Raw genomic sequence first — 24,501 nt, 5'->3', positions numbered from 1 at the left:
GATAGATAGATAGATAGATAGATAGATAGGAGATAGATAGATAGATAGGAGATAGATAGATAGATAGATAGATAGATAGATAGATAGATAGATAGATAGATAGTTTTATCTATTATATTGAGTACTGGGGGGTGTTTTGTTGCCTGTACTCCCCCCTCCCCCCTTACACGCCCGTGCCCTCCAGGTTACAATGTAAGTACATAAAGCAATGATTGTTCAGAATCAGTATTTTTATTAGACATTCCAAACATATAAAGGAATATTCTGGCTCTTATAAAACCACGAACATAATGAAATGAAGGTAATAAAGGTAAAAATCGCAAACGTATAAAGTAACATCCATGACATGTTTATCCGAAAAGCCACTACAAGCAGCGCGGGGGATGGTGTAAGGGAATCTAGTCACATGACTGGTGCGGTATTGGCGGTATGACATGAGACCGCCGCCTTCATGTATGCAGGGTCCTGGAAGAATGGGGAGGGGGGCGGGGAAGGGTCAGCTCACTGCTGCCACCTGCAGGCATCCCAGGCCAGGAACCATCCGGTGAATGTTGGGGGTTCGTGCCCCTGCTTCACGGTGGTAATGGGGATCCTTTTATCTCGTCCGGAGGGATCGGTGTCGATGTATTGTTTGGCTGCGAGGAGAGAAGAGACATTTCTGATAAATTTACTAAACTACTATTATGGTACATACTGTATAGGGCAGAGATGCCCAATAGGGGGGCCTTGGAAACCCACCAGGGGGCCGCAACACTGTCATTGGGAAGATGAACATGCAACATTAAGTCTGGTCTTAGGGTGTTTTTTGGTCAAAATTATTTGGAAGGGGAGGCCCCAAGAAATGGTGACCTGAATCTGAAATGGTTGGGAAACACTGACATAGAGGGCGACAGCAACCTATGGAATACAGTGACAACAGGGACATCTTCAGGCTGAATAGGGGTACTGCGCTTCATCAAAAAAATGAACTTTGTCACATACTTAATGTTAGTGATTGACCCCTGTGTATTACGGGGAATCTATGACCCCCATGGAATCAGGACCCAGCTATGACCAAATCTTATAACTGCACCACTGTCCCAAATAGAGGACCCTCCTAGAAGATCTTACACCTCCACTCCCTGGATGGACGAGAAGAAGGGTCCTCACTGTGCACACTCCTGTCCTTATTACATGTATTGGGTGTCTTATAGCAGTATATACAAGACATCACCTGCCCAGAGTTGTCTCCTTACCTGACTTCAAGGATTCTTTCCTCTCAATTTCATTAGCATCTTTCCCAATCCATAAGAATATCTAAGAATAAAGAATAAGCCATGAAGAATCTCAAAGATTACACCCGATCCTGGGGGGGGCGCCATTACATTATATATGCCATAAGGCTACAAAGACATCAGAAAATGAGAAGGAAGTACAGGACACTTATCCAAAAATATTAGATTGCCGGGAGTCCGACCATCAGGTCCATCAGAAATCAGGAAAATGGGAGAAAAGTCCCTCTAAAGCTTATATAGTAGATATATTCTTGTACATAGGAGTAGTATTATAGTAGTTATATTCTTGTACATAGGAGCAGTATTATAGTAGTTATATTCTTGTACATAGGAGCAGTATTATAGTAGTTATATTCTTGTACATAGGAGCAGTATTATAGTAGTTATATTCTTGTACATAGGAGCAGTATTATAGTAGTTATATTCTTGTACATAGGAGCAGTATTATAGTAGTTATATTCTTGTACATAGGAGTAGTATTATGGTAGTTATATTCTTGTACATAGGAGCAGTATTATAGTAGTTATATTCTTGTACATAGGAGTAGTATTATAGTAGTTATATTCTTGTACATAGGAGCAGTATTATAGTAGTTATATTCTTGTACATAGGAGGTAGTATTATAGTAGTTATATTCTTGTACATAGGAGTAGTATTATGGTAGTTATATTCTTGTACATAGGAGCAGTATTATAGTAGTTATATTCTTGTACATAGGAGTAGTATTATAGTAGTTATATTCTTGTACATAGGAGCAGTATTATAGTAGTTATATTCTTGTACATAGGAGCAGTATTATAGTAGTTATATTCTTGTATATAGGAGTAGTATTATGGTAGTTATATTCTTGTACATAGGAGCAGTATTATAGTAGTTATATTCTTGTACATAGGAGTAGTATTATAGTAGTTATATTCTTGTACATAGGAGCAGTATTATAGTAGTTATATTCTTGTACATAGGAGGTAGTATTATAGTAGTTATATTCTTGTACATAGGAGCAGTATTATAGTAGTTATATTCTTGTACATAGGAGCAGTATTATAGTAGTTATATTCTTGTACATAGGAGTAGTATTATAGTAGTTATATTCTTTTACATAGGAGTAGTATTATAGTAGTTATATTCTTGTACATAGGAGTAGTATTATAGTAGTTATATTCTTTTACATAGGAGTAGTATTATAGTAGTTATATTCTTGTACATAGGAGCAGTATTATAGTAGTTATATTCTTGTACATAGAAGCAGTATTATAGTAGTTATATTCTTTTACATAGGAGTAGTATTATAGCAGTTATATTCTTGTACATAGGAGCAGTATTATAGTAGTTATATTCTTGTACATAGCAGCAGTATTATAGTAGTTATATTCTTGTATATAGGAGCAGTATTATAGTAGTTATATTCTTGTACATAGAAGCAGTATTATAGTAGTTATATTCTTTTACATAGGAGTAGTATTATAGTAGTTATATTCTTGTACATAGAAGCAGTATTATAGTAGTTATATTCTTTTACATAGGAGTAGTATTATAGCAGTTATATTCTTGTACATAGGAGCAGTATTATAGTAGTTATATTCTTGTACATAGCAGCAGTATTATAGTAGTAATATTCTTGTACATAGGAGCAGTATTATAGTAGATATATTCTTGTACATAGGAGCAGTATTATAGTAGTTATATTCTTGTACATAGGAGTAGTATTATAGTAGTTATATTTTTGTACATAGCAGCAGTATTATAGTAGTAATATTCTTGTACATAGGAGCAGTATTATAGTAGTTATATTCTTGTACATAGGAGCAGTATTATAGTAGTTATATTCTTGTACATAGGAGCAGTATTATAGTAGTTATATTCTTGTACACAGGAGCAGTATTATAGTAGTAATATTCTTGTACATAGGAGCAGTATTATAGCAGTTATATTCTTGTACATAGGAGCAGTATTATAGTAGTTATATTCTTGTACATAGGAGTAGTATTATAGTAGTTATATTTTTGTACATAGCAGCAGTATTATAGTAGTAATATTCTTGTACATAGGAGCAGTATTATAGTAGTTATATTCTTGTACATAGGAGCAGTATTATAGTAGTTATATTCTTGTACATAGGAGGTAGTATTATAGTAGTTATATTCTTGTACATAGGAGTAGTATTATAGTAGTTATATTCTTGTACATAGGAGTAGTATTATAGTAGTTATATTTTTGTACATAGCAGCAGTATTATAGCAGTAATATTCTTGTACATATGAGTAGTATTATAGTAGTTATATTCTTGTACATAGGAGTAGTATTATAGTAGTTATATTCTTGTACATAGGAGTAGTATTATAGTAGTTATATTCTTGTACATAGGAGTAGTATTATAGTAGTTATATTCTTGTACATAGCAGCAGTATTATAGAAGTTATATTCTTGTACATAGGAGCAGTATTATAGTAGTTATATTCTTGTACATAGGAGCAGTATTATAGTAGTTATATTCTTGTACATAGGAGGTAGTATTATAGTAGTTATATTCTTGTACATAGGAGCAGTATTATAGTAGTTATATTCTTGTACACAGGAGCAGTATTATAGTAGTAATATTCTTGTACATAGGAGCAGTATTATAGAAGTTATATTCTTGTACATAGGAGCAGTATTATAGTAGTTATATTCTTGTACATAGGAGTAGTATTATAGTAGTTATATTTTTGTACGTAGGAGCAGTATTATAGTAGTTATATTCTTGTACATAGGAGTAGTATTATAGTAGTTATATTCTTGTACATAGGAGCAGTATTATATTAGTTATATTCTTGTACACAGGAGCAGTATTATAGTAGTAATATTCTTGTACATAGGAGCAGTATTATAGAAGTTATATTCTTGTACATAGCAGCAGTATTATAGTAGTTATATTCTTGTACATAGGAGGTAGTATTATAGTAGTTATATTCTTGTACATAGGAGTAGTATTATAGTAGTTATATTCTTGTACATAGGAGTAGTATTATAGTAGTTATATTTTTGTACATAGCAGCAGTATTATAGCAGTAATATTCTTGTACATATGAGTAGTATTATAGTAGTTATATTCTTGTACATAGGAGTAGTATTATAGTAGTTATATTCTTGTACATAGGAGTAGTATTATAGTAGTTATATTCTTGTACATAGGAGTAGTATTATAGTAGTTATATTCTTGTACATAGGAGTAGTATTATAGTAGTTATATTCTTGTACATAGCAGCAGTATTATAGAAGTTATATTCTTGTACATAGGAGCAGTATTATAGTAGTTATATTCTTGTACATAGGAGCAGTATTATAGTAGTTATATTCTTGTACATAGGAGGTAGTATTATAGTAGTTATATTCTTGTACATAGGAGTAGTATTATAGTAGTTATATTCTTGTACATAGGAGCAGTATTATAGTAGTTATATTCTTGTACATAGGAGTAGTATTATAGTAGATATATTCTTGTACATAGAAGGCTGTATTATAGTAGTTATATTCTTGTACATAGGAGCAGTATTATAGTAGTTATATTCTTGTACATAGGAGTAGTATTATAGTAGTTATATTCTTGTACATAGGAGCAGTATTATAGTAGTTATATTCTTGTACATAGGAGTAGTATTATAGTAGTTATATTCTTGTACATAGGAGCAGTATTATAGTAGTTATATTCTTGTACATAGGAGGTAGTATTATAGTAGTTATATACTTGTACATAGGAGCAGTGTTATAGTAGTTATATTCTTGTACATAGGAGTAGTATTATAGTAGTTATATTCTTGTACATAGGAGGTAGTATTATAGTAGTTATATTCTTGTACATAGGGGGTAGTATTATAGTAGTTATATTCTTGTACATAGGAGTAGTATTATAGTAGTTATATTCTTGTACATAGGAGGTAGTATTATAGTAGTTATATTCTTGTACATAGGAGGTAGTATTATAGTAGTTATATACTTGTACATAGGAGCAGTGTTATAGTAGTTATATTCTTGTACATAGGAGTAGTATTATAGTAGTTATATTCTTGTACATAGGAGCAGTATTATAGTAGTTATATTCTTGTACATAGGAGTAGTATTATAGTAGTTATATTCCTGTACATAGGAGCAGTATTATAGTAGTTATATTCTTGTACATAGGAGTAGTATTATAGTAGTTATATTCTTGTACATAGGAGCAGTATTATAGTAGTTATATTCTTGTACATAGTAGGTAGTATTATAGTAGTTATATTCTTGTACATAGGAGTAGTATTATAGTAGTTATATTCTTGTACATAGGAGGTAGTATTATAGTAGTTATATTCTTGTACATAGGAGCAGTATTATAGTAGTTATATTCTTGTACATAGGAGGTAGTATTATAGTAGTTATATTCTTGTACATAGGAGGTAGTATTATAGTAGTTATATACTTGTACATAGGAGCAGTGTTATAGTAGTTATATTCTTGTACATAGGAGTAGTATTATAGTAGTTATATTCTTGTACATAGGAGCAGTATTATAGTAGTTATATTCTTGTACATAGGAGTAGTATTATAGTAGTTATATTCCTGTACATAGGAGCAGTATTATAGTAGTTATATTCTTGTACATAGGAGTAGTATTATAGTAGTTATATTCTTGTACATAGGAGTAGTATTATAGTAGTTATATTCTTGTACATAGGAGTAGTATTATAGTAGTTATATTCTTGTACATAGGAGGTAGTATTATAGTAGTTATATTCTTGTACATAGGAGGTAGTATTATAGTAGTTATATTCTTATACATAGGAGGTAGTATTATAGTAGTTATATTCTTGTACATAGGAGTAGTATTATAGTAGTTATATTCTTGTACATAGGAGTAGTATTATAGTAGTTATATTCTTGTACATAGGAGTAGTATAGTAGTATTATAGTAGTTATAGTAGTTATATTCTTGTACATAGGAGTAGTATTATAGTAGTTATATTCTTGTACATAGGGGTAGTATTATAGTAGTTATATTCTTGTACATAGGAGTAGTATTATAGTAGTTATATTCTTGTACATAGGGACAGTATTATAGTAGATATATTCTTGTACATAGGAGAAGTATTATAGTAGTTATATTCTTGTACATAGGAGTAGTATTATAGTAGTTATATTCTTGTACATAGGAGGCAGTATTATAGTAGTTATATTCTTGTACATGGTAGTAGTATTATAGTAGTTATATTCTTGTACATAGGAGTAGTATTATAGTAGTTATATTCTTGTATATAGGGGGCAGTATTATAGTAGTTATATTCTTGTACATAGGAGTAGTATTATAGTAGTTATATTCTTGTACACAGGAGCAGTATTATAGTAGTTATATTCGTGTATATAATATCGGAGCAGTATTATATTCTTTACATAGTATTATACCTGTTCCCATGTGTCCAGTATCATAACATCATCTTCTGCCAAATCCTCTTGTGTAAATTCTCCTGGGACTTCTTCAATCTGGGATAAAATAACACATATTACAGATCAGTTACTTTAATTATATAACTATAGTTACTTTGGAGTCTCCAGCAGATATCCATCAGAAATCACTGGATGAAAATATCCTACAAGTCTGATGGATCCCGCCAATGAGGGTCTCTCGGCTGTATTTGTTTCCATTGTAGGACCAGAACAGAAAGACCAAAAGTGTGAATGTAGCCTAAGAGAAATGAAATATAGTTACTGTGAACCTATAGCTATGCATAGCAAAAACACAATATTTCCTATAGCCATACACGTATATTAGATGGGGTACAGCCAGACATATTGAAGGCTTGTTGAGTGGGTGGGCTCTTCATGTTTTGCTGTCTTCCCTTACTGCTCCCTTTTCCCAGCATGCAGTCTCGCACACTGCTGCAGCCGCACACCCCTCCTCTCCTCCTTTACAGTTTTACACTAGATGGATTTTCTGAAACTCTTTCTGACCACTTATAGAAATCTTTCCGGCAGGGACAATGGCAAACAATCGATATCAGATTGGCAGGTTCTGACACTTGTACACCCCTACCAACCAGCTATTTGCATCCAATGATATTGTGTCCATTGATAATAATGGCTGTTTGCAGCTCAGCCCCACTAAATAAAACATGGGACTGAGCTGCAATGTTAAGCCCAGCCATTATACAATCCATGACAGTATGGCCGTCCCTAAAGTGGCCACAGTGCCTGTCACAAAAGTGCTGCCATATTAAATAGCTGATCGGAGGGGGTGCTAGATGGCTTAAAGAATAGGTCATCAATATTATACGGTAGGAAAAAACCCTTTTATATGGTATATTCCAAAGTTTCACATTTAACGCTGACTTATGCCAAAAATGTTTTGGTGGGTGAAGTGTAAAGTTGGTTTTGGACTTACCACAAATCTCCCCGTCTTATTGGAGCAGCCAAATAGTCGTGGCGGGTGGTTTGCAAGTTGGGATCCAAGTAGCTCCGACGTCTGGTAGGGTTTTTTACCTCCCAAGGCGCTCCAGAAGTCATCTGTTACAAAGAGTGATAAGAAATATCATAATTACTGGAATATCATGCCTATTATTTAAAGGGTTTTCCATCCATCCTTTGCATAAGTCACCAGTGTGTAATGTGGTGGGGGTCTGACCCCTGGTATCGCCACCATTAACAAAAACAACAGCAAACAATGATTGGACTCCTACAGCTAATCTGTCTACCAGTTATATACATAATCCCATTGGATACATTGTTATCACTTATGTGGATTGTCAGTCATTGTAACAAATCCAACTAGTAACTAAATTCATTGATCTCCATTGTACTCTATGAGACAACATCACTAACATGTCCCCGCTGTAATGGAGGAGATCACAAATCTGCTTGATCTCATAATCTTAGATCGGTAAGTCAATATGGTAATAATGTAATGACAATGAGAAGCACTAAGTATATTTGTTCTTAGTATCAGGGACTTTGTAGCAAGTCTATTGTTTGCTGGTGGTGCAGTCAGACTTCGGTGGTGTCTTTGTGTTACACTGTGAAGATGTTACATAAACTTGGGATGATATCCAACCAGATAACCATCCAATGTGTATGGGGGGGGGGGGGGTCCTGTCTCCTCTCCCCTGATGTCGGGGAGATAAGGATTGGGTAGTTGGATTGTAACATGTCTGATCCTTAGTTCTCAGTGGTGTCTGGCTGTGGCTTGCTTCCATCTCCCCATTGAGAACACATGTATATTCAGCCAAACCGAGTAGACAGGAGTAATCACTATTCTGGTATGAAACCCCATATTGTACCTGATGCTATATAGTATTATGCAGCTGGTAATCTTTAGGTGCATGGACCAGGAGCGGAATATGAAGATTGTGGCCCCACCAGACTAATGTTTTCAGGTTCCTTTACATGGGCTGGTTATCAGTATCCATAGAAATACTCAATCTCCATCAATTTCCAGGTTGTGTTTATACATTGCACATACAACATACCCCTGGGATGTAGCGACCAAATGAGAGTACCATGGGGTACAGGAGGGGGGTCTACACAGTAAGAGAGCGGCAGAGCATGCACTGCCCACACTATGATGCTGCCCCTTGCTTATGGGAAGACTAGTTGTGGTCATGGATGTATGCGTGTCTATTGCCACCACAGGGCACTATATCTGGTTTATACTTGTATGTTAAGAGGATTGGCTGGCCATTGGTCCCGCAGGGGCTTGGGCTTGGGGCAGTCCCTGAAAAAGGCCATATTAGAATCCAGCATTTGGCCAATCAACACTAGTTCTGCCGGAGACTCGTCTGTGACGAGGCGGAGTCTAAGATTAGACCACAGCAGTCTCCATTGTGGTCCGATCTTAGACTCCGCCTCCTCACAGACGAGCCTCCGGCAGAACCAGCGTTGATTGGCCGAATGCTGTACACTGGCCAATCAACGCTGGTCAATGCATTCCTATGAGAAAAAGTAACAGCAAGCTGCCAGCTCTCCCGACTAGCAAGGACGAGCCTGCTGCAGAACCAGCGTTGATTTGCCGAATGCTATACACTGTATAGCATTCGGCCAATCAATGCTGGTTCTGCAGGACGAGTAAGGGCCGGTTCACATTAGTGCTTGCCTCCCGTCCAGAAGGAGTCCGCAGGAGGACCCCCCCTGGAACGGAATATCAGCGCAACTGCAAGCGCTGGACACTTAAGCACAAGGACCCCATAGCATATAATGGGCTCCGTGTGCTTGCCGCACACTGACCGCGCAAATGATTCATGCGGGCAGTGCGCAGCAAGCACACGGAGCCCATTATATGCTATAGAGTCCATGTACTTAACTGTCCAGCGCTTGTAGTTGCTAATGTGAACCGGCCCATAGTCTATGGGGTCCGTGCGCTTTAACTGCACAGCGCTCCTCCTAAACACGCTCCTCCTGCTATTCGTGGACTTGGTGACTCTCCTTTAGTCGAATAGTGGTTTCCCCTGAAACTAGCATTTTTTCCCATAGACTATAATGGGATTTGATATTCGATCGAGTAGTCAAATTTTGAGGCTCTACTCGAAACGAATCTCGAATATTTCACTACTCGCTGATCTCTAATTATAACGCCACCTAAGGGATGAATAACAGGAACGATAGCCTGGTCATAGGTATATGTGAGAGAATGACAGCGGTGAAGTCTGAGATTGTAGACCACCACTCATTTCCAGACCAAGTTCTCTCATATGTCTTTTGCACGGCTCACTTTTTGCACTTGTACCAAATGATGTGACCATCGACATGGAAGACTACACTGGAAGATGATGGACAATGCTCAGTGTAAAGCTGGCCATACACTTACGGCTAGGGTTGAGGGATCGGGAAAGATCGGATCCCGATCAGTGATCGAGCAAATTTCATGATCGGGATCGGCTGGAAAATGATCGAAAATCGGATTTTAAAAACGATCCTGAAATCTCAAGATCGGCTCAACCCTACTGTCGGCTGAATGAGAACATTTCCCCCAATCTCCTTCCCCAACTTCCAATGCCGGACTCCTCTGGTGGTGACTTTTCTCTACTTTGATCAAAACGATAGGCCATGTTGAAATCCAACTACCTGATCCCTATTTACCCTGAAATTTGCTATTGATGAATATCAAGAGCCTGCCATAAGTGTTATAGGGTCAGTTAATCCCTCTGGAATTGTCAGGTTCAGTCAATATTCATCTAATGTGGATGACCCGCTGTATATAAGTGTCCAAGCGATGACATTGTCTAGAGATAAGCAACCATTGCCACCATTTGCACACCAGAACAATGGAGGAAGAAATAAGAATCTCTTATGGTGGAACTCCATATGGTGTCCATCACCGAAACAGTAACAAGGAAACTTTTCAACACTTGGTTCACATATCTGAGACTATAAGGAAGCTCAGACCTGGCTCCTGTCCTTCAGTTATCTGTGTGGTCTTGCATTTGAGGACATCGGCGATATACCGCGCTCCCTTCTGTTCCTCTCCGCTCGCTCCTCTTCCTACCCACTCATACCCAGAATTATTCTTCAGCTTCAGCACAAACACATCATTAGAATTCAGCAAGGAGGCGTCCGCTTCTACCTGAAGATATAAGGATGAAAGAGATGGATAAGAAGTCTGTGCCCGCAAGATGTCTGTACGTTGTCTGCACCGCAACTTCTACAGCAAGGCCTGATATGAAAGAGTGATCACTTCTATTGTTACCTGCGAAATAACAGACTGAGCGCGGGAAAGGGCGCAGAAGAGCGATAGGAAAGTGGACTGGGATGTAAGGGAACGAAAAGGTAAGGAAAAAAGTGCCGTGATGTGAGGGACAGAAGATATGAAAGGCGTAATACAGAAGAGGAGAATCAGAAGACGTGAGGGAGGCGTGAGGGGAGGACACTGAGGAAACAACACTGAAAGTATCTGATGTAATAAGGAAAATAAAAGGGGGAAGGGGGAATAATAGGACCAGAAGGAACAGAAATAGCATGGAATAAGGAAAGAGGAAGGAAACATGGGGAGAAAGAAGGACAGTGGGGGTGACACCTAACCAGTGCCAAAATAACCTCCAGGAATTCCCCAACCGCGCACACACTGAAGTGAATTGAAGAAAAGGAAAGAATGGAGGCAGTGGCGTAACTACGTATGGTGGAGCCCCGTGGTCAACTTTTTACATGACCCCATACCCCCCCCCCCCGACCGACGCCGAAGACCTCGACCCCCCACCCCGTATTCCTACGTGCTGAATTATGCCCCATAGTGGCCACTGCACACAGTATTATGTCTCATAGTGACCCCTGCACACAGTATTATGTCCCATAGTGGCCCCTGCACACAGTATTATGTCCCATAGTGGCCCCTGCACACAGTATTATGTCCCATAGTGGCCCCTGCACACAGTATTATGCCCCACAGTGGCCCCTGCACACAGTATTATGCCCCATAGTGGCCCCTGCACACAGTATTATCCCCATAGTGGCCCCTGCACACAGTATTATCCCCCATAGTGGCCCCTGCACACAGTATTATACCCCATAGTGGCCTCTGCACACAGTATTATACCCCATAGTGGCCCCTGCACACAGTGTTATCCCCCATAGTGGCCCCTGCACACAGTATTATACCCCATAGTGGCCCCTGCACACAGTATTATACCCCATAGTGGCCCCTGCACACAGTGTTATCCCCCATAGTGGCCCCTGCACACAGTATTATACCCCATAGTGGCCCCTGCACACAGTATTATACCCCATAGTGGCCCCTGCACACAGTGTTATCCCCCATAGTGGCCCCTGCACACAGTATTATACCCCATAGTGGCCCCTGCACACAGTATTATACCCCATAGTGGCCTCTGCACACAGTATTATACCCCATAGTGGCCCCTGCACACAGTGTTATCCCCCATAGTGGCCCCTGCACACAATATTATGCCCCATAGTGGCCCCTGCACACAGTATTATACCCCATAGTGGCCCCTGCACACAGTATTATACCCCATAGTGGCCCCTGCACACAGTATTATGCCCCATAGTGGCCCCTGCACACAGTATTATGTCCCATAGTGGCCCCTGCACACAGTATTATGTCCCATAGTGGCCCCTGCACACAGTATTATGTCCCATAGTGGCCCCAGTACACAGTGTTATCCCCCATAGTGGCCCCTGCACACAATATTATACCCTATAGTGGCCCCTGCACACAGTATTATACCCCATAGTGGCCTCTGCACACAGTATTATATTATACCCCATAGTGGCCCCTGCACACAGTATTATGCCCCATAGTGGCCCCTGCACACAGTATTATGTCCCATAGTGGCTCCAGTACACAGTGTTATCCCCCATAGTGGCCCCTGCACACAGTATTATGTCCCATAGTGGCCCCAGTACACAGTGTTATCCCCCATAGTGGCCCCTGCACACAGTATTATACCCCATAGTGGCCCCTGCACACAGTATTATGTCCCATAGTGGCCCCTGCACACAGTATTATGTCCCATAGTGGCCCCTGCACACAGTATTATGTCCCATAGTGGCCCCTGCACACAGTATTATACCCCATAGTGGCCCCTGCACACAGTATTATCCCCCATAGTGTCCCCTGCACACAGTATTATATTATCCCCCATAGTGGCCCCTGCACACAGTATTATACCCTATAGTGGCCCCTGCACACAGTATTATGTCCCATAGTGGCCCCTGCACACAGTATTATACCCCATAGTGGCCCCTGCACACAGTATTATACCCCATAGTGGCCTCTGCACACAGTATTATATTATTCCCCATAGTGGCCCCTGCACACAATATTATGCCCCATAGTGGCCCCTGCACACAGTGTTATCCCCCATAGTGTCCCCTGCACACAGTATTATATTATTCCCCATAGTGGCCCCTGCACACAATATTATGCCCCATAGTGGCCCCTGCACACAGTGTTATCCCCCATAGTGGCCCCTGCACACAGTATTATGCCCCATAGTGGCCCCTGCACACAGTATTATGCCCCATAGTGGTCCCTGCACACAGTATTATGTCCCATAGTGGCCCTGCACACAGTATTATACCCTATAGTGGCCCCTGCACACAGTATTATGTCCCATAGTGGCCCCTGCACACACTATTATGCCCCATAGTGGCCCCTGCACACAGTATTATGTCCTATAGTGACCCCTGCACACAGTATTATACCCCATAGTGTCCCCTGCACACAGTATTATATTATACCCCATAGTGGCCCCTGCACACAGTATTATGTCCCATAGTGGCCCCTGCACACAGTATTATGCCCCATAGTGGCCCCTGCACACAGTATTATGTCCCATAGTGGCCCCTGAACACAGTATTATCCCCCATAGTGTCCCCTGCACACAGCATTATATTATACCCCATAGTGTCCCCTGCACACAGTATTATACCCCATAGTGGCCCCTGCACACAGTATTATACCCCATAGTGGCCCCTGCACACAGTATTATGCCCCATAGTGGCCCCTGCACACAGTATTATGTCCCATAGTGGCCCCAGTACACAGTGTTATCCCCCATAGTGGCCCCTGCACACAGTATTATGCAACATAGTGGCCCCTGCACACAGTATTATGCCCCATTGTGGCCTCTGCAAACAGTATTATACCCCATAGTGGCCCCTGCACACAGTATTATGTCCTATAGTGACCCCTGCACACGGTATTATATTATACCCCATAGTGTCCCCTGCACACAGTATTATATTATACCCCATAGTGGCCCCTGCACACAGTATTATACCCCATAGTGGCCCCTGCGCACAGTATTATACCCCATAGTGGCCCCTGCACACAGTATTATACCCCATAGTGACTCCTGCACACAGTATTATGTCCCATAGTGGCTCCTGCACACAGTATTATATTATACCCCATAGTGACTCCTGCACACAGTATTATCCCCATAGTGGCCCCTGCACACAGTATTATGCCCTATAGTGGCCCCTGCACACAGTATTATGTCCCATAGTGGCCCCTGCACACAGTATTATCCCCCATAGTGGCCCCTGCACACAGTATTATCCCCCATAGTGGCCTCTGCACACAGTATTATGCCCCATAGTGGCCCCTGCACACAGTATTATCCCCCATAGTGGCTCCTGCACACAGTATTATACCCCATAGTGTCCCCTGCACACAGTATTATACCCCATAGTGGCCCCTGCACACAGTATTATACCCCATAGTGGCCCCTGCACACAGTATTATCCCCCATAGTGGCCCCTGCACACAGTATTATCCCCCATAGTGTCCCCTGCACACAGTATTATGTCCCATAGTGGCCCCTGCACACAGTATTATGCCCCATAGTGGCCCTTGCACACAGTATTATACCCCATAGTGGCCTCTGCACACAGTATTATACCCCATATTGGCCCCTGCACACAGTATTATCCCCCATAGTGTCCCCTGCACACAGTATTATATTATACCCCATAGTGGCCCCTGCACACAGTATTATACCCCATAGTGGCCCCTGCACACAGTATTATCCCCCATAGTGTCTCCTGCACACAGTATTATCCCCCATAGTGTCCCCTGCACACAGTATTATATTATACCCCATAGTGGCCTCTGCACACAGTATTATACCCCATAGTGGCCCCTGCACACAGTATTATACCCCATAGTGGCCCCTGCACACAGTATTATCCCCCATAGTGTCCCCTGCACACAGTATTATCCCCCATAGTGGCCCCTGCACACAGTATTATACCCCATAGTGGCCCCTGCACACAGTATTATGCCCCATAGTGGCCCCTGCACACAGTATTATACCCCATAGTGGCCCCTGCACACAGTATTATACCCCATAGTGGCCCCTGCACACAGTATTATCCCCCATAGTGGCTCCTGCACACAGTATTATCCCCCATAGTGTCCCCTGCACACAGTATTATATTATACCCCATAGTGGCCTCTGCACACAGTATTATACCCCATAGTGGCCCCTGCACACAGTATTATACCCCATAGTGGCCCCTGCACACAGTATTATCCCCCATAGTGTCCCCTGCACACAGTATTATCCCCCATAGTGGCCCCTGCACACAGTATTATACCCCATAGTGGCCCCTGCACACAGTATTATGCCCCATAGTGGCCCCTGCACACAGTATTATACCCCATAGTGGCCCCTGCACACAGTATTATCCCCCATAGTGGCCCCTGCACACAGTATTATCCCCCATAGTGGCCCCTGCACACAGTATTATCCCCCATAGTGGCCCCTGCACACAGTATTATACCCCATAGTGGCCCCTGCACACAGTATTATCCCCCATAGTGGCCCCTGCACACAGTATTATCCCCCATAGTGTCCCCTGCACACAGTATTATATTATACCCCATAGTGGCCTCTGCACACAGTATTATACCCCATAGTGGCCCCTGCACACAGTATTATGCCCCATAGTGGCCCCTGCACACAGTATTATGTCCCATAGTGGCCCCAGTACACAGTGTTATCCCCCATAGTGGCCCCTTCACACAGTATTATGCAACATAGTGGCCCCTGCACACAGTATTATGCCCCATTGTGGCCTCTGCAAACAGTATTATACCCCATAGTGGCCCCTGCACACAGTATTATGTCCTATAGTGACCCCTGCACACGGTATTATATTATACCCCATAGTGTCCCCTGCACACAGTATTATATTATACCCCATAGTGGCCCCTGCACACAGTATTATACCCCATAGTGGCCCCTGCGCACAGTATTATACCCCATAGTGGCCCCTGCACACAGTATTATACCCCATAGTGACTCCTGCACACAGTATTATGTCCCATAGTGGCCCCTGCACACAGTATTATATTATACCCCATAGTATCCCCTACACACAGTATTATATTATACCCCATAGTGGCCCCTGCACACAGTATTATACCCCATAGTGACTCCTGCACACAGTATTATACCCCATAGTGACTCCTGCACACAGTATTATACCCCATAGTGGCCCCTGCACACAGTATTATGCCCTATAGTGGCCCCTGCACACAGTATTATCCCCCATAGTGTCCCCTGCACACAGTATTATATTATACCCCATAGTGGCCTCTGCACACAGTATTATGCCCCATAGTGGCCCCTGCACACAGTATTATCCCCCATAGTGGCTCCTGCACACAGTATTATACCCCATAGTGTCCCCTGCACACAGTATTATACCCCATAGTGGCCCCTGCACACAGTATTATACCCCATAGTGGCCCCTGCACACAGTATTATCCCCCATAGTGGCCCCTGCACACAGTATTATCCCCCATAGTGTCCCCTGCACACAGTATTATGTCCCATAGTGGCCCCTGCACACAGTATTATGCCCCATAGTGGCCCTTGCACACAGTATTATACCCCATAGTGGCCTCTGCACACAGTATTATACCCCATATTGGCCCCTGCACACAGTATTATCCCCCATAGTGTCCCCTGCACACAGTATTATATTATACCCCATAGTGGCCCCTGCACACAGTATTATACCCCATAGTGGCCCCTGCACACAGTATTATCCCCCATAGTGTCCCCTGCACACAGTATTATCCCCCATAGTGTCCCCTGCACACAGTATTATATTATACCCCATAGTGGCCTCTGCACACAGTATTATACCCCATAGTGGCCCCTGCACACAGTATTATACCCCATAGTGGCCCCTGCACACAGTATTATCCCCCATAGTGTCCCCTGCACACAGTATTATCCCCCATAGTGGCCCCTGCACACAGTATTATACCCCATAGTGGCCCCTGCACACAGTATTATGCCCCATAGTGGCCCCTGCACACAGTATTATCCCCCATAGTGTCCCCTGCACACAGTATTATACCCCATAGTGGCCCCTGCACACAGTATTATACCCCATAGTGGCCCCTGCACACAGTATTATGTCCCATAGTGGCCCCTGCACACAGTGTTATCCCCCATAGTGTCCCCTGCACACAGTATTATATTATCCCCATAGTGGCCCCAGCACACAGTATTATGTCCCATAGTGGCCCCTGCACACAGTATTATCCCCCATAGTGTCCCCTGCACACAGTATTATATTATACCCCATAGTGGCCTCTGCACACAGTATTATACCCCATAGTGGCCTCTGCACACAGTATTATACCCCATAGTGGCCCCTGCACACAGTATTATACCCCATAGTGGCCCCTGCACACAGTATTATCCCCCATAGTGTCCCCTGCACACAGTATTATCCCCCATAGTGGCCCCTTCACATAGTATTATACCCCATAGTGGCCCCTGCACACAGTATTATGCCCCATAGTGGCCCCTGCACACAGTATTATACCCCATAGTGGCCCCTGCACACAGTATTATCCCCCATAGTGTCCCCTGCACACAGTATTATCCCCCATAGTGGCCCCTGCACACAGTATTATACCCCATAGTGGCCCCTGCACACAGTATTATGCCCCATAGTGGCCCCTGCACACAGTATTATACCCCATAGTGGCCCCTGCACACAGTATTATACCCCATAGTGGCCCCTGCACACAGTATTATCCCCCATAGTGGCCCCTGCACACAGTATTATCCCCCATAGTGGCCCCTGCACACAGTATTATCCCCCATAGTGGCCCCTGCACACAGTATTATCCCCCATAGTGGCCCCTGCACACAGTATTATATTATACCCCATAGTGGCCTCTGCACACAGTATTATCCCCCATAGTGGCCCCTACACACAGTATTATACCCCATAGTGGCCCCTGCACACAGTATTATCCCCCATAGTGTCCCCTGCACACAGTATTATATTATACCCCATAGTGGCCTCTGCACACAGTATTATGCCCCTTAGTCTTAATACTTTTAAGACCTGAGAGTATAATAATCGAAGACCCCAGAGGGGGTGGGGGGGATACAAACATAAAAACCACTGTCACTTACCTATCCCTGGCTCCACTGCAGTCGTCGGTGGTGTCGGCCATCTTCAATGACATCCGGGCTTCATATGACCCGGGACGCAGGCCCAGGTCATGTGACGTCAAGGACGTCACACAGCTACGCTCGAAGCGTGTCTGGAGTGCAGAGAGGTAAGTAACACTGTTTATTATGTTCCCTTTCCTCCACTGGGCCTCCGATCACTATACTCGGGGGTCTGAAGAGTCCCCCAAGTATAATAATGGTGCTTGTGGGGCCCGCGGTGTCACTTACTGATCCCGGCCCCTGCCAGGATCGGTAAGTCAATAGGGCCTGTTACTGTCTGGCGTATTAAAAAAAATAAAAAACACAGCGGTAGCGGCTGTTACCGGCCCCTAATGTCCCGGGCCCTGTGGCAGCCGCTACCCCTGCTACCCCGGTTCTTACACCACTGGATGGAGGAGATTGGGAAAAAGCAGTAACAATTGCAAACAGGGAAGGGATTTTTAGCACCTGAGGAAATATTCTTCTTCCTTGCGAGTCTTACACCTCAGATCTATAAGCTCTCTCCCTCCCAGTGCGATACTTCTCCCATCATGCACCTGCTTTCTTTGATAAGGATTTCCTCATACATTGTGTTGTGCACTTACCTCCACGATGCGCGTGATAAAAGACAAATTCCTTCGGATCTGGAAGAGTCTGACCGCGCTGGGGAGCGCCTGCCCCCCCTTCCTGGAGGTGCCGTCCTTGTATATAATAAGAGGCTTTTCCTTAAATAAGCTCAGTAAGTGACAAGGTTCCTTTCCTTGGGTGACTCGGACCTGAAAGAAGTCGATACAAGACCTGGTGTTAATACTACAATATCTAGATGTGTCTTCTATTGACTTATTGCAGTAGGAAGCTTCATGGTAGTAGAGTGGGGGAAGGGAAGATGCCGCTGTTTAGAGCGCACACAATAGCACAGGTTTGCACCACAATCCCCGTTTTTGCAGCACATTCGCCATATTGTGCAAATGAAGGCAGAGCAGGGAGTGCGGTGGGGCCACCTCTGCCCAATATGAATCATGGCCGTTTTTTGGTGTGAGGTATACTTGATAGGTTTCCATTCTGGGGCTGGATCGTGCGGGTGACTTATGAGGAGGCCGGAGCTCCGTAGCAATGGCGTTAGACGAGTATTTTTATATTGATACATTGATAGAATGGTCACTGAGAGAGATTTATGTGGGGGCTACTGAGGAGACATTAAATTATGTGGGGTGGGGGCCACATAGGAAACCTTTGTATGGGGCCCACTAAGGTGTTAAAGGGATTCTACCATTAAAATCAAGTTTTTTCTGCCTACCACGTAGGAATAGCCTTAAGAAAGGCTATTCATCTCCTACCTTTAGATGTCTTCTCTGGGCCGCCGTTCGGTAGAAATCCCGGGTTTTTGTCGGTATGCAAATGAGTTCTCTCGCAGCACTGGGGGGCGTCCCCAATGCTGCGAGAGAACTCTCCAGCGCCGCCTTCATCTTCTTCCAGCACTGGCGGTCAAACTTCTAGGCCTTGAGCAAAGCCGACTGCGCATGCTCGCAGCCACAAGAAAAATGGCCGCTTACACAGTAAGAAAGCAGTCATTTTCTTGTGGCCTGTGGGCATGCACAGTCGGCTCTGCCCGAGGACTAGACGTTAGAACCAAGTGCCGGAAGAAGATGCGTGAAGAGCCAGTTCCTGAAGATGAAGAGTTTTCTCGCAGCATTGGGGACGCCCCCAGTGCTGCGAGAGAGCTCATTTGCATACCGACGAAAACCGGATTCTATACCGAACGGCGGCGCGGAGAAGACATCTAAAGGTAGGAGAAGAATAGTCTTTCTTAAGGCTATTCCTACGTGGTAGGCAGAAATGTTTTTATTTTAATTGGCTCTGAATCCCAGCAGTGCGTGTGGCCAGGCGGTGGGGTGCATCGTCTACGAATTGATCCCCATTTATTTCAGCTGCCATAAAGCGCACCCACCCCACCAGGCAAGGAATCCAAGGTCTCTCCAATATGGCCGCCCCAAGAACATTTCTAATACTAAATAAACTCAACCAACCTCCTTCACTCACAAAATAACACTTAAAGGTCTATGTCACTGTGAGTCATGTGATAATAAGCCGCATGTTACGGGCGAAATCTCTCCAGGTTATAGGATATTATTATTATTAGTACCACAGTCGCCTTGTCCTAGTTTACGACAAAGGAGTCTGCCACAAGTCACGCTAAGGAGGACGATACAATCTCAAGGAGGAACATTCAGCCGCAACACAAAGGGATGGCAGGACGGCTTCTATACAGGTCTTAGTAACCATGGTAAAAAATAATATCGCCCTTCAGTCCTGCTGTTTTATGACCTCGCAGGCAGTTTCGTAACGATGAGAGAGGCAGAAAGGAAGGAAACCTATAATTTAATAAGTGGACGGCAACGCGGCGACAGAATACAGATACGGAGGGGGGGGGGGGGGGGACAGCGCCAGGGTAATCCTGACACCAGGGGGGTTTTACCGAAAATTTCACCTAGCAGGATTGTGTTACACAAATGTAATCCTTTTATTTTTTTTCTACTGTTATATATATATATATATAGATTAGAAAATAAAAAATATAATAAAAAAATAAATAAAAATCTATTTTGCACAATAACAAAGTAACAATAAATGAAAATAATGTTGTATTAAAAACACACTAATATAAAAAAAAAATAGAACATTAAATTCAAATAAATCAATGCAAAGCTATTTAGTAAGAATAAATTACATTATATTGATCATATGCAATCAATAAATGGATCTTTCCTTTTTAAAGGGACGGTTCACTTTTTCTTGGATGTATCCGAATATATTTATATTCTAGTTCTGGAACATTCACAGTTCTATGGATTTCGCTACACTTTCTATGACGACAGAACCAGCACATGGCTAGGGTACTGTTCACATTGGACACTGCTGTTAGCAGAGCCGAAATACAGTAGAATAGGTGTGACATCTAGTGGTGGATCTCAGTACTGCGCTCTCTAAATTTACAGACTGCATCAAGGTTGTTAGATGGGTATAAAATTTAGCGAAGATGCCCTCATATACTAGACTAAATAACTAGTGTGAAGGCAGCACTACTGCCCCCTGGTGACTTCTGTTAGAAGTGACAATGCTGAATTGTAACTTTTTCCTATTTGTTCAGATAAGCGGTGTGAGGGTCTCTGGCGGCTGCTTATCTCTTCCTCTCTGCAGCAGTAAGATGCCGGCTCTAAATATCCAGCTTTCTTCTAGTTAGTAATGCAGGCAGCAGAATACAGCCCTGACCCTCAGTAATAAATATCAGTAAGAGCTGCGGTGCGGGGACACATCAGATCTAGTGACTCTCATGCCTTGCTTATGGAGTGTCTTGGAAGACGGGCTGGTAAATTGCTCCTTTATCCCGGCCCCTCCCTGTAATTCAAGGTTGACCACGTATTCTCTGCACTAGTCGTATGAACATCTCTGTTACCAGACTCGGGATAAAGCAGCTCCTTCTACCCTTCTCTCAGCAGGAAATCCCAGCACAGGCTTAAACACCAGTCTGAAAGTCAATGGCACTCAGCCAGTCAGAAGCACATGAGGACCAAACCGTTGTCTCTGCTTCTGAAGAAGAGGAAATGTAATCCATGCTGGTCACCACCTCCTACAATACACAAGCTTTGGAATCTTTAGATTGTAAGCTCTTCGGGCAAGACCTTTTATTGTTATCCTATGTACAGACAAGCCCCGGCTTTTTGGACTAAGCTGTGTTTTTTTCCTTACCCCTTTAAAGTGAAAGACGACATTTTTTCTAAGTACCACGTCGGGATAGCCTTAAGAAAGACTATTCTTCTCCTACCTTTCGTCATCTTCTCCGCACCGCCGTTCTCCTACAATCCCATTTTCTCTCAGTATGTAAAATAGCTCTCTCGCAGCACTGGGGGTGGGCCCCAGCGCTCAGACAGCACTGGGGGTGGCCCCAATGCTGCGAGAGAACTCTCTCCAGCGCCGCCTCCATCTTCGTCAGGAACAGCCTCTTCATTTTCCGGCGGTGTCTTCTTACTTCTAGGCTTCGGGCAGAGCAGACTGCGCATGCCCACAGGCCTCGAGAAAATGGCCGCTTACAATACTATGCAAGCATCCATTTGCTCAAGGCCTATGGGCATGCGCAGTCTGCTCTGCCTAAAGCCAGAGGCCTTAGAAGTTACAAGCCACTGTTGGAAGAAGAGGCTGGAGAAGAGGAGGTGGCGCTGGAGAAAGTTCTCTCGCAGCATTGGGGACACCCCCAGTGCTGTTTGAGCGCTGGGGCCCGCCCCCAGTGCTGCGAGAGAGCTAATTTACATACCGACAAGAACCGAGATTGTAGGTGAGCGGCGGCACAGAGAAGACAACGAAAGGTAGGAGAAGAATAGCCTTTCTTAAGGCTATTCCGATGTCGTCTGAATGATAGGATCCCTTTAATACAGACATATCATTATACGCTGTGAATGTTTTTGCATTGTTTTTGGCTCTCCCTGTGAACACTCTGCACATCTGTCTAATAACCACAAGCGCTGTATTTGTACATGACTGGAACAATGACAGAGACCTGGACGGCCTGACCCCCGAGAGAGCGATCCAGCTGCACCGTCAGGAAGGCCGAAGTGGTCAACTCATCCCGTGTAGCCTGGGCTCCCTGCCTGGAAAGGATAAGCAGAGAATGGAAGGTTACATCACTTTATGGAGTAGCGGAACAAAAGCAAAAATATACAACAAAAAACTAATGGACTAAAACTTACCCCCATGACACCAGGACAATCTACACTGCAGAAATGCTAGAGGTTACTAGAAGGGCTGGAGTACCCACAGTGTGACCCAAGCATTGAAGCTAAGACGTGCAGCATGCAAAGTGTTAATTACAGCAGGTATAACGTCACCCTTTATCCTTCAAGATATTTTGGGTCTCAGTGACCAGAACGTTGTTACCGACATTATATACAGACTGCCGCAACGGCTGAAATATTATTATTTATCTAATAACTTATGATATATCTGCGTGATATGAGATACGGCAGCTCACCAGGTGTAAATGATCTGCCCTCTGGGGTACGTGTACAGAATAATGTAACAGTCTCCACCAAAGAACTGCCCGTATGTGCTGGGGTCTACAGGGATTCGCCCATTGCTTTCCACTCGCCAAATCTAGAAAAGAGAAAAAAATGAGAAATTAACGCGAACATCTGAAATTTTATTTCCATTTTTGTCGTCATCTTATAATTTATATGTTAAAATATTATGCATAAATTATCACTGATCCTGAGTTACATCCTGTATTATACTCCAGAGCTGCGCTCACTATTCTACTGGTGCAGTCACTGTGTACATACATTACATTACTTACCCTGTATTATACTCCAGAGCTGCGCTCACTATTCTACTGGTGCAGTCACTGTGTACATACATTACATTACTTATCCTGTATTATACCCCAGAGCTGCGCTCACTATTCTGCTGGTGCAGTCACTGTGTATATACATTACATTACTTATCCTGTATTATACTCCAGAGCTGCGCTCACTATTCTGCTGGTACAGTCACTGTGTACATACATTACATTACTTATCCTGTATTATACTCCAGAGCTGCGCTCACTATTCTGCTGGTGCAGTCACTGTGTACATACATTACATTACTTATCCTGTATTATACTCCAGAGCTGCACTCACTATTCTGCTGGTACAGTCACTGTGTACATACGTTACATTACTTATCCTGTATTATACTCCAGAGCTGCGCTCACTATTCTGCTGGTGCAGTCACTGTGTACATACATTACATTACTTATCCTGTATTATACTCCAGAGCTGTGCTCACTATTCTGCTGGTGCAGTCACTGTGTACATACATTACATTACTTATCCTGTATTATACTCCAGAGCTACACTCACTATTCTGCTGGTACAGTCACTGTGTACATACATTACATTACTTATCCTGTATTATACTCCAGAGCTGCGCTCACTATTCTGCTGGTACAGTCACTGTGTACATACGTTACATTACTTATCCTGTATTATACTCCAGAGCTGCGTTCACTATTCTGCTGGTACAGTAACTGTGTACATACATTACATTACTTATCCTGTATTATACTCCAGAGCTGCGCTCACTATTCTGCTGGTACAGTCACTGTGTACATACATTCCATTACTTATCCTGTATTATACTCCAGAGCTGCGCTCACTATTCTGCTGGTACAGTCACTGTGTACATACGTTACATTACTTATCCTGTATTATACTCCAGAGCTGCGCTCACTATTCTGCTGGTACAGTCACTGTGTACATACATTACATTAC

The 24,501-nt window shown here is 42.9% G+C and overlaps 1 protein-coding gene across 1 annotated transcript in view; it reads right to left on the bottom strand.

Moving 5' to 3' along the window:
- Window positions 1–212: 212 nt before the first annotated feature.
- The window catches only part of SCIN (scinderin), a 114,196-nt gene continuing 89,907 nt past the window's right edge, over window positions 213–24,501 (bottom strand). The window contains exons 9-16 of the mRNA XM_075271808.1: window positions 23,223–23,344; window positions 22,752–22,842; window positions 18,805–18,975; window positions 10,656–10,833; window positions 7,663–7,784; window positions 6,687–6,764; window positions 1,236–1,296; window positions 213–635 (exon numbers count right to left, since the gene is read on the bottom strand). Of these exons, the coding sequence (XP_075127909.1) occupies window positions 502–635; window positions 1,236–1,296; window positions 6,687–6,764; window positions 7,663–7,784; window positions 10,656–10,833; window positions 18,805–18,975; window positions 22,752–22,842; window positions 23,223–23,344 (957 nt within the window). The 3' untranslated portion in view covers window positions 213–501. The remainder of the gene's footprint in view (window positions 636–1,235; window positions 1,297–6,686; window positions 6,765–7,662; window positions 7,785–10,655; window positions 10,834–18,804; window positions 18,976–22,751; window positions 22,843–23,222; window positions 23,345–24,501) is intronic.

Source organism: Leptodactylus fuscus, chromosome 4, assembly GCF_031893055.1.
Source record: "Leptodactylus fuscus isolate aLepFus1 chromosome 4, aLepFus1.hap2, whole genome shotgun sequence".
Classification (NCBI taxonomy): domain Eukaryota; kingdom Metazoa; phylum Chordata; class Amphibia; order Anura; family Leptodactylidae; genus Leptodactylus; species Leptodactylus fuscus.
The sequence above is the reverse complement of the archived record's forward strand: the minus strand, read 5'-3'. Positions and strand labels throughout refer to the sequence as shown.